Source organism: Nematolebias whitei, chromosome 8 (assembly GCF_014905685.2).
Source record: "Nematolebias whitei isolate Nwh7 chromosome 8, NemWhi1, whole genome shotgun sequence".
Classification (NCBI taxonomy): Eukaryota; Metazoa; Chordata; class Actinopteri; order Cyprinodontiformes; family Rivulidae; genus Nematolebias; species Nematolebias whitei.
In genome coordinates, this window is record NC_056505.1 from 9,627,140 (window position 1) to 9,638,920 (window position 11,781).

Genomic DNA, 11,781 nt, shown 5'->3' on the forward strand with positions numbered 1-11,781 from the left:
TCCAAAATTAAAACTGATAAATGTTCATAAAATGAAAAAAAAATCACAATGCCATTTGTAAACCTTACCCTAATTTATAATTTTACTAATACTAATGAAAATTTTAAGCTTTGTGAAAAGATGTCTCATCAAATCATTCCGACTACCGTTTGTTTCCGCCGGAGTAATAATAAGGAACGGACCACAACAGAGAAGCGCCTAGTGGCGGTTTGTCACCCTTCCAAGAGACGATTAACCTTTTAATTCAAGCGTATATATTATTTTGGTAGTTTTAAAAATAAGAGGAAATGCTCAGTTAACTCGACATGTTGTTCGCTAAACTGAGCAGCAGGTTAACTTTAACCACCTGCTGTAACTACTTCCTCCAAAACCAAACAACCGGAACTATAAATGGTTTCCACTCGAAGTCTGCTGTGCTGAGAAGGTTGTTATGCAGCCAGAGTCCAATATGTTCATCTGTAAAACGACAAGAAAAACGTGTGACTGGGAAAAGGTCGTTCAGCCTTTCTGCTGCTTCTGTCGTGGATTCAGCACCAGCTGCTGTTCAGCCATACCTGCGACTCATGAGGCTGGACAAACCCATCGGTTTGTACTTTTAGTATTTATTACAACACTTATTTTATGTAAACAGCTGTCTGGAAAATTAAATCACGAGTTTTATAGTAAAAAAAATGCAGTATTTTTTAGTAATTAAGCTGGTAATTTTATTACAAACCAGCAGAAGTAATCGGATTTTCAGCCACATTGAAAAAAAAATCATTGCATTATTATAAAAAAAAATAAAAAAACAGACCAAAAAAACAGAATCACGGGGATTAATGTGGAACACCTAAATGCTCAACATTAAATAAATAAAATAAAGTATTGTGAAATAAGTATCTAAGCTATGAAAAAAAAATTGTTTTTAATATTTAATTTCATAAGTGTGTTTCATGGCTTATTTATTTCATAATTGTGTTTTTCATAAGACCAAAGTTAAAAATAATAATAATATTTTTATAAAGTGAGTCATAAAAAATACAACTCCTATCCAATAAAATTTTGTTTTTGAATTTTTGCTCAAAATGTTGTTTATTTTTAAATAAATAAATTGATTGCTTATTTTTTTTCTCTAATTAAGCTGCTATAAATTGTATTGCTTAACTCCAATAAGTTGTCATTGCTACCGATACAATAAAATGTCCATATTACTGATGAAGCGTAGCACTGGTATCACTTAAAACCAGTAGTCCAAATATTGTGCTTTTAGCAAATTGGAACTGTAAATAATGTTTCTTAGTCATTAATTTAAAACAAAGGCAGCAACATTTTCTTTTAAATTCAGTCCAGCAGCTGCTGCACAAAGTTTTCTTTATTTATTAAATCTAATAACTATAACATCAGCACTAGTTCAGATCTAATGCTGAGACAACCCCAATTTATAGTTTATTTCTGATCAGCTCCTTTTAGTTCAAATTTTAATGTCTTTTAAATACCGGTAGTTGTGTCTGTTTTGCAGGAACATGGCTGCTGTACCTTCCTTGCACATGGAGTATTGCTCTGGCTGCAGAACCTGGATGTCTCCCAGACCTGGGCCTGCTGGCTCTGTTTGGTACAGGTGCTCTGCTCATGAGGGGGGCTGGCTGCACCATCAACGACATGTGGGATAAAAACTTTGACAAACAAGTAAATGAGAGCAACATGCAGTTTTTATTTTGTGCACATAAAGTATTTTCTTAATTTGAGTTAGAAAATAGGGAATAGTTACATTAGGACAGTGAGCTATGACTTTCTTTTAAAATCACAAGTTGAATACATTTTAAATATTTTCCGAGTTATGTAACTTAAAAAATATTAATCATACTCCTCAAAGTATAAATATAGTGTACCTTTGGTCATAATAAACAAAGATGAGACATAATTTTTGTAGCTGTAAAGTTGTCAGTCACATAATTATAGTCAAAATGCCAAATTTGTTGCAGCTTTACAACAAAAATGTCACATTTTTATTATAATTGTCATCTGTTTGATGGGAATTTGGATGTTTTTGTGTAGGTGTCCCGGACAGCGTCCCGCCCCATCGCAGCAGGGCAGATTTCCCGAATGCAGGCAGTAGTTTTCCTCGGAGGACAGCTGTCTCTTGCACTTGGGGTTCTTTTGTGCCTCAACTACTACAGGTAATCAGAAGCAGATCGTATTGTCATCAAGATTTAAGTTGGCAGATTTGTTTACTATTTTTATGTTTATTGTGCAAGATGGAGATAAAAATCACGTGTTTAGTCTAAACCGAGACGACTGGGGATCTATGTAATTGTTTCTCACACGTTTGTTTCTACCAGCATAGCTCTGGGTGCCTCATCTTTGATTCTTGTCATCACCTATCCATTAATGAAGAGAATCACTTATTGGCCTCAGTTTGTGTTGGGTATGTGCTGTATGAAACGTTTTTGTCTTTTTTCTCTTTTGAAATGTGTCTAAAAAGTATAGTAAAATAAAAACTATACTTTTGATTCTTTTCTTCAGGGCTGACTTTTAACTGGGGGGCTCTGCTCGGCTGGTCCGCTGTGAAGGGCTCGTGTGATTGGTCCGTGTGTCTCCCGCTGTATTTCTCAGGAGTGATGTGGACGCTGATATATGACACCATATACGCTCATCAGGTGAGAAGCATCAGTGTATCTTATTAAGTATAATCTTGGGATATTGTTTGTCATCGCATAGAATTTGATGTGAAATTCACTATTTTGATAGTTTTTTTTCTATATTAACTAATGTAGTTTAAAATACATCTAGTATCAAGTATTTATCAATCACAGCTACGATTTACAGTATAATGATTGTTTTTTATGCTTTTTGTTGCTGTTGGTTAATTAGATGGGGGACTTGAGATTTTTAAAGTGAGGTGGTGTTTTTCCTTCCAGGACAAAGATGATGACCTTAAGGTTGGGGTAAAATCCACTGCTCTAAAGTTCCAGGAGCAAACCAAACTCTGGCTGAGTGGTTTCACGTTGGCCATGATGGCAGGGCTGGTTGTAGCCGGCGTCAACGCCGAACAAACTCTGCCTTACTACGCTGCACTGACCACTGTGGCCGGTCACCTCACACACCAGGTGAGGAATCTGTCTAATATGAATGCTCATCAACAGACGTAGTTTTATTTTTTGTAACACACTGTTTTGAAATACAGTACCATCTTAATTAAAAAGAAGTTTCAAGTTCAGAATTTTCCTTAAAATATCTGCTCCCATTTGTTTTTGTAGATTTACAAAGTGGACATCAACAGAGCAGACGACTGCTGGAAGCAGTTTAGCTCCAACAGAAACCTGGGACTCTTGTTGTTTTTAGGCATCGTTGCAGGAAATTTGTGGAAAGAATAAAGTCGGGCGCTGCAGCAAGATGAAGTAATCAGATAAGAGAATCAATCAGCACTTTCTGCTGTTATTTTTAACTCTCAAAATATATATATTTATTATTTTTAAGGTGGGTTCTTAAATGTTTTTTGCTTTGTTTGTATGTTTTACCATCATGAATGCTGTAATTTGGTTAACAATTTATGAATCTGTTATCCATCTCAGCCTTTCTCACATGATCCCAAAAGGCAAAGGCTGACGATAACATCTTTGTTTGTGCGTTTAAGTTCCGGTCTATTGACAAAGTATTTCAAGAACCACTGAACAAATTTTAATTAAACTTGCAGGAAGTAATTTGACTTTTTTCATACAACATGAAATGGCTACTTTCAATCATTTATGGAGTTGTCTGCCACAGATAATCGCCATTAGCCAACACAAAAATATCTACAACTGTCATTTTTACAGATATTGTGCTAAAATTATATGTGGTAGTAGCTGAGAATTGTTCACAGCACAAACTGTGAGGGTAACATTTTGCAGTATTGTATGAGATCATGCGTTATTTTCAAGGTTTGACCAAAACAGTTAGAACTCTGCCATTTCTCAGCATAATTTGATTTTAGTCTAATGAAAGACGGCCGTCGATGTGCTGCATTCCTTCAAAAAGTGTTGGGCCTTTCTGAGTGAAAAAACGTTCTATGTGAAAGTTGGAGACAAACAAGTGTGTGTGTGTGTGTTCATTTCTAAAATGCGTGCCAGTTCTCTGTACAAGAATACATTTTGTTCCCAATATAAATTTATCATCCTTGACTCGTGTTGGAAGCAGCTATTAAAAAAACAATAAAAATAGGCAAATGATCAATTACCTTTCTTCCCTGCAGACAAATTCCAGTTCTGCAAAGTTGATGTTGTGTTTGGCGTATTGAGAGGTAGAACGTGACAACAAAATCTCGTTTGTCATTGTCAAATGTCATTTTAAGTAAATACAGGTAGCTCATTAAATTCTTGGTTAAAGCAGAAATACCTGTTTTAATTTTTTCTCGAAGAGCTATAAGTCTTTCAACAACCAATTTGTAGAAAGATTCATGTTCAGAAAACCTTGGCTGAATGCAGAGGTGCGCACCCTGCTGGAAGCCAGGAACACTGTCTTCAGATCTGGAAACTCATAGGAGCTGAGAAGGACGAGGAAAGAGCTGGTTGCTGATATTAAGAAGGCCAAGGCCACATATGCACAGAAGATCGAGGGTCAATTCACCTCACAAGACCCTCGGAGCATGTGGAGGGGCATTAAGTGCATAACAGATTATAAAGGAAGGAGTGAACAATGCCCCAAAGACCCACCTCTGCTTGATGCCCTCAACAAGTTCTATGCACACTTTGAAGACCCGAACAGTCCACCCAGCACCAGACTCACCTCACAACTGGATGAAGAGCATCTCAGCGTAACCTCAGCTGAAGTAAGGAGTATTTTCAGGAGGATTAATCATGTGGTGGTGGGATGCATCACAAACAATGATGAGTCCAGCTACAGGCAGGAGGTGGAACACCTGGAGAGCTGGTGCAAAGAGAATAACCTTCACATCAATGTGAAGAAGACAAAGGAGATGATTGTGGACTTCAGAAAGAACAAACACCCCCTGAACATAAAAGAGGATCTGCAGTGGAAGTGGTCTCCAGCTACAAGTACTTGGGTGTACACATGAATGACAACCTCAGCTGGAGCAACAACACCACCAGCCTGATCAAGAAAGCTCATCAGAGACTCTACTTCCTCAGGCGGCCGAGACGAGCTGGTCTGGGAAGTTCAGTCCTCACCTCCTTCTACAGGTGTGCAGTGGAGAGCATCCTGTGCTCCAGCATCAACGTGTGGCATGGAGGCTGCACAGCTGCAGAAAGAAAAGCTTTGCAGAGAGTGGTGAAGGCTGCACAGAAGTCTGCTGGAGTCAGCCTCCCCACCATCACAGACATCTACACCTCCAGATGCAGGAAGAGGGCCACCTGCATCATGAAGGACCCACTCACCCAGCACACACACTTTTTGCCCCGCTCCCCTCAGGAAGAAGGTTGAGGAGCATTAAGTGTAGAACAACTAGACTGAGGAACAGCTTCTACCCTGAGGCTGTTAGACTCATGAATCTAACTAGAATAATCACTGTGAAGAATCACATCATGTTTCTGATCTGTTTCATGTTGAGGTGTTCATGCGTGCTCATCTGCTCACACAGACTCATGTTCATGCTGCTGTTCGACGTAATGTTTTTATACTATTAGTGCTTAGTGTATTTTTAGTTGATGTTTTTCTTAGTTCATATCTTAGACGTTCTCATTGTTTTTCTTTTACATTTTATTGTTGGATGTAACTGGGACCCTGTGTACATAATTTCTCTCCACCACATGTACCACATGTGGTGCAAATGACAATAAAGGATATCTGACTCTGATGTTCAACCAAAGTGTCCACACATTTTAAGATCCTCCTCAAGCTATCTGCTGACTGCACTGCAAGCTGTAGGCAAATTAATCAAATTATGAAAAATGTAACTTTCAGCTTGTGTTTGTTAAATTTAGCTGTTTTAAAATCTCAATTAGCATTTTCCTACTTTTATTTTTCTAACTTTTTATATGTTTAGTCTGCCTTTCACTACTTTCCATCCATCCATTATCTTTACTCGCTTCTTCTCCTTTTCGGGTCACAGGGTTCACTGGTGCCCATGTCCAGCGGTCACCAGATGAGAGGTGGGGGGCACCCTGGACATGTCTCCAGTTCATCACAGGGACACATAGAGACAAAACGAGACAACTATTCACTCTCTCACTCACACATAAGAACCATTTAAAGTTACCAATCAGCCTAACATGCATGATTTTGGTCTGTGGGAGGAAACCGGAGCACCCGGTGAAAACCCACACACGCACGGAGAGAACATGCAAACTCCACCCAGAAAGGCCCCGGGCTGGGTTTTGGACCGGGGCAACCTGCTCGCTGAGCGACAGCAGCCCTACCAACTGAGTCACCGTGCTGCCCTACTTTCAGCTAGCCTTTTGACAGTGTTGCAATGTAACAAAGTAGAAATACTTTGTTACTGTACTTAAGTAGAATTTTGACGTATCTTTACTTAATCATTTACATTTCTAGTGACTTGTACTCCACTACACTTCCTCAATAAAATGTGTGCTTTTACTCCATTTTCCCTTAACCATCTTTGTTACTCATTCCTACAATATAAAATTAGAAGAAATCTGATTGGGCAATGCCTGTTTGTTCTCCCAGTCTGTGACTTCACGCGGCCCCTTCTCTCTTCCTCACTGACACTCTCACTCACAAACCCAGCCTCTCCCCCACTGCTTGTGTGAAAACTGCGGTTCATGCTGTGAACAACTAGATGCATATGCAGATATCAATCGTTACAATAGGTCTTCGCATCTGGCATAAAAACAATTTCCAAGTCTCCCTGAAGAATGGAGCAGCCAAAAAAAAAAAAAAAAAAGCTAGCATGTTCCAACTTTTAGCTAGTGTTTGGCTACATATAGCTTTTAGATAACCATTATTGTCAATCTCTTCACACGTCAAAAGTCCAAGTTTCTTTATTTGTCATACGCACCACATGTGGTACACGTGGTGGAACGAAATTGTGTACACAGGTTCCCATTTACATCCAACAAAAGTATAAAAAGTAAAAGAAAAAACATAAGATCTAATATATGAACTAAGAAAAACGTTAGACTAAAAATACGTTAAGCACTAGTAGTACAAAAACAATACGCCAAACAGCAGCACGAACATGAGTCCGTGTGAGCAGATGAGCACGAATGAACAGAGCAGCATGAACTAAATCAGCCGCATGATGTGATTTTTTTCACAGTGATTATTCTAGTTAGAGATTCATGAGTCTAATAGCCTCAGGGTAGAAGCTGTTCCTCAGTCTAGTGGTTCTACACTTAATGCTCCTCAACCTCCTTCCTGAGGTGAGCGGGGCAAAAAGTGTGTGTGCTGGGTGAGTGGGGTCCTTCATGATGCAGGTGCACCCTCTTCCTGCATCTGGAGGTGTAGTTGTCTGTGATGGAGGGGAGGCTGACTCCCAACAGACGTCTGTGCAGCCTTCACCACTCTCTGCAAAGCTTTTCTTTCTGCAGCTGTGCAGCCTCCATGTCACACGCTGACGCTGGAGCGCAGGATGCTCTCCACTGCACACCTGTAGAAGGAGGTGAGGACTGAGCGACTAGTCTAGCCTCAGCCGCCTGATTTCACACTTTTACGTTTAGCTAATATTTTGATACTAAGCTAGCATTTTGCTATTAGCCTTGTGCAAGTTTGACTTAGCCGTTTATAACTTTAGCTAGCCTTTTGCTACTCATAGCTTGTTTTGCTACATTCATTCGAGAGACCTGATTTCAACAAAGAATGATGACAACAATGGACAACAGCGACAACAATAAACAGTTATAAAAAGTCATACTACAGTTTTTTTTTTTTTGTTTTTTTTATAACAAATAGGATGGCTAAAAGAATAAGGTAAAAAAAAAAAAAAAAAAAAAACCAGCTAGATTGTAAGGCGAATGTAGAAAACTAAAAACAGGAACATGTCTGCATTGGTCCCTGCCAGGAGTCCAACAGATTCTTAAAGCCACTTAGAGAGGTCAAGGTCGAGAGCTTCAATTGTTTTTGTAAGATATTCCAGGAAACAGGAGCGTAGTAGGAGAAGGCCCTTTTGCCTAGTTCAGTCCTCATTGAGGGAACACTGCAGGTAATAATGTCCTGAGATCGCACGCCGTAGCTGCACTCACGCAGAGACACGTAGGAGGAGATGTATGAAGGCAGCAGATTCATATTTTACCTTCAAATCCAGTTCAAAATACTACTGCATGTCTACAAATCGCTGAACAGTGTCCCCCCCCCCCCCCCCCCCAATCTCTCTGATCTGCTACAGCCGTATGTCCCACCACGTTCCCCGAGGTCAGCGGACCAGTTGCTCCTCACAGTTCCAGGAACTCGTCTTAAGCGCAGAGGTGACAGGGCCTTCTCTGTAGCAGGACCAAGACTTTGGAACGAGTTACCTCTGCTTGTCAGACAGGCCCCCTCCCTCTCGGTTTTCAAGTCCCGTTTAAAATCCCACTACTATTCAGTAGCTTTCAACACTGGAGGATCTGTTTTGAAGCTGTACGCTCCACACTGGTTAGTCGTCATTATCTGCATCGATTTTATGCCTATATTCTGACTTACTTCATTTTGTATTTTGCTTTGTGTGTTATACCTGTTGTTCTGTCTGTACAGCACTTTGGTTAGCCTTGTCGCTGTTTTAAGTGCCCTATAAATAAAGTGGTATGGTAGCTAGCATTTTGCTACTTTTATCATTTAGCTAGCATACGTTAATCTTTGTAAAGTTGGTATGTTCAAAACAATGTCTCATTAGCAGGTGTACAGATGCTATCAAGCCATTTATTCATTATCAGTAAGCATGAGCCCTTCGGACTTTGACAGAAGTTGCTGAAAGTCAATCAGACAGTTACTGCCTTTTCCTGTTTCGATCGATGGAAAGCTGGCACGTGAGGAAGTTCAGCAGCTGTTTTACCGGGGCTCGTCGCGACGTCACGCGGCGTCTCGGCGCTGATTGGTCCGCTCTTGTGCAACGTGCGACCGTATAAACTCTGCACTTTGAAGGAGTTGGTAGCAGCAGGCCATCTCCCGCACGGCCGAGGCGAACAAGAGACCTCGCTGGTTTCGGCACACTCGTCCCGGTTGGCGAAAGCGGAGTCGGAGAGATGCAGAGCTGCGCCAAGTCCTGGGGCAGGGTCTTCTTGGCCAAGTCGGTGAACCCGGTCGCCCCGTGCCGGCACCTGAGCGGGAAGAGCGGCGTGGTTTGGAAACTTCAGAGCCGGGTCCGAGCGCGAGCGGCGTCCCTAACGACAGCAGCCGCGTCCTCCAGGCGCATCGAGAGGATTTTACCCAGACACGATGACTTCTCAGAGCGGCACATCGGTCCAGGTGAGCGGGAGAAGAGGGAAATGCTGGATGTTCTGGGACTGGAGGTAAGAATGTATTTCATTTATTTTATTACTCCGTCTTAACACAAAACACGTTTGATTCATTTATTTATTTTAAAATCCTTTTTGTTGGCAGTCAGTCGAGCAGTTGATAGAAAACACAGTTCCATCCTCCATCCGGATCCAGCGGAGTTTGAAGATGGATGATCCGATTTGTAAGTTTTGGCTTTTTTTTTTTGAGCAATCCTGAAATAAAGCTCTGCCACAAACCGGGATAAACTGGCCTCTTTAGACCAGTTCAGCCCGCTTTGCGCGCCCCTCCATCTGAACGAAGCCGAGTGAGTGGCTGAAATGTAGGTTGCGCCTCCATTGTGTTAAGTCTTCCTTTGAACATATTTGGAGTTGTTTTCGCGAAACTCGGCGAGCAGCACCAATCTCCTGATGGGAAGCCGATGCTCATAGGATGGCAACTGGAGTGTAAAGTTTAGCCCTGAGCTCCCCTGTCCCAAGTCCAGTTCAATCTGGTTCGCAGCGTTCACATTACATCACAGCCGATTGGGTTCCTAATAAGGTGACTGGAGTGCGCGTTTTGTCTTCGCTGCTCAATATTTCAGCATCACATGCAGGTTTGTTGTTACCAAACATGATAACGAGAAAGCCACAACACAATGGAACAGAACATCTTTGCTCCAGACGTCTTTCTCCTCCTCCTCCTCCCAGTTTGAAGCAGAATAACTGGTGACTATTTGCAGTTTTCATATGCAAATATCATTTTTGCAACAAGAAAACGCACCGAACGCTGATGTGGAGAAGAAGTAAAAAAAAGAGGTGGGAAATGTGTGCAAACATTCTATTAAATGCATCGCTTCAATAGCTTTTATACGTTTTAACTGATGTTTTATTATCTATTACCGTCATCGTGTCATTTATTATCAACGAAGAAGACGCCGTTTGTAAGTAAAACCATGTTTCTGTTGCCGTTCGACTACACGACAACAGCGATCGGATTCTCCGACGCAGAAACTTTTGAAATCTTGGTCTCCGTGTGGACGTTTTTCAAAAACTCCGGCATCGTTTCGTCAAAAAACAAAACAAAAACGCAGTTCCCCCAGAAGTGTTTGCGCACGTGCACTGCAGTTTAGCCTGTCGGTGATATTTTGTAGAACCGCATTGGCTTTATAATTTAAAGTAACGTCCAGCATCAACCCAACCTCCTCGATGGCACCAAGCGTTTGTGCTTTCTGCACTTTGGATGTAGCTGCTGTCGAGCTCGAGGCTGAAGGGTTGTCGGTATACAAACGGCACCAGATGGCCTTTCAGCTACAGCAGATTCAACATCTTTTACGCACTCGGCGATGATCGCGATCACACTGTGAACGTGTAACTTTTTTATACTGGCATCAGAAAATCTATATTTCCAGGAGACCGTTCACGTGCGCTGTAAGTAAAGTGTTATGTGTTGTCATATGTTCCCATATAATGGCGAAATTAGTCTGTATTTAACCCATTGCACCGGGGATACACCCAGGTGGAGCAGTGGGCAGCTATGCGAGTACCCAGGGATTGAGCACCCAGGGAGCAATTGGGGATTGGGTGTGTTGCTCAGACACCATGACATTTGGGACTTTCGGGTCACGAGTCGGCTGCCCTGCCTCTACCCCATCTGGAAATAGATGTAGCCCAAGTTGGACCAGTTTGTCAAGAATGACTATTTATTGTTTACGAGTTTATTTATAAATTTTTTTTTAGAGCCGCTCTCTGGTGAGGGAGAGTTCTCGTGCAGGTGTTTGCGCTCTTTAGATGGGTTGGAGATGCCATGACCCAGTTAGGATGGGCAAAGTACTTGGCGCAAAATCACTTTGTTGCATAAATTTTGAATGAGTATGAGCTTCAAGTGACGAGGCAACGGTGAAACCTGCGCCTGAATTGGCCATAAGTTTGCATACACGTCGACAAAACGACAACAACAAACCAATCGCGGTAGAATTATGGAAACTAAATACGAGAGGAAATTTGCTTTGTGAATTGTTCATAACTTTTTTTTTTTTTTTTTAATTGGAGCAACACAAGAACAAAACCTCTGCAACATACATGAGGAAAATGGTTCTCTTCACCGTAGGGGTATTTTTTTATCGAACAGCATGTTGCCGGCAGCAACAGGTAGCTTGTATTGGCACTAGCAACGCTAACGCAAGTGCATTTGCAGGCAGCATCTTTTTGCACGTACGGTTCGTTTGTCAGTGGCTGAAGTGAAAAAGCTTTTTGACAAGTTTTGCAAAAATTGTCTCCCTTTCTGTTTTTTTTATAGCTTCCCCAGTGCAGCTTTACCAGTGCTGATATGGGGAGATTTTTGTTAAAATCGAGCATTTTTAAAATTTTGAATAACATTTTTGATTTTATTTAAACAAGTGTTTTTACTGAATAATAATAATAATAATAATAATAATAATAATAATAATAATAATAATAA

General features: G+C 41.1%; 2 protein-coding genes across 2 annotated transcripts in view; both read left to right on the plus strand.

Moving 5' to 3' along the window:
- The first annotated feature begins 305 nt into the window (after positions 1 to 305).
- Positions 306 to 3,381, plus strand: coq2 (coenzyme Q2 4-hydroxybenzoate polyprenyltransferase). Its single transcript, XM_037680906.1, has 7 exons — positions 306 to 585; positions 1,499 to 1,665; positions 2,035 to 2,156; positions 2,319 to 2,404; positions 2,503 to 2,636; positions 2,898 to 3,086; positions 3,237 to 3,381. Exons 1-7 carry the CDS (start codon positions 306 to 308, stop codon positions 3,351 to 3,353), a joined length of 1,095 nt encoding a protein of 364 aa, XP_037536834.1. The 3' UTR covers positions 3,354 to 3,381.
- Positions 3,382 to 8,993: 5,612 nt separating this feature from the next.
- gldc (glycine dehydrogenase (decarboxylating)) overlaps positions 8,994 to 11,781 on the plus strand; it is a 24,447-nt gene continuing 21,659 nt past the window's right edge. Inside the window, exons 1-2 of the mRNA XM_037680905.1 lie at positions 8,994 to 9,356; positions 9,448 to 9,526. Of these exons, the coding sequence (XP_037536833.1) occupies positions 9,090 to 9,356; positions 9,448 to 9,526 (346 nt within the window). The 5' untranslated portion in view covers positions 8,994 to 9,089. The remainder of the gene's footprint in view (positions 9,357 to 9,447; positions 9,527 to 11,781) is intronic.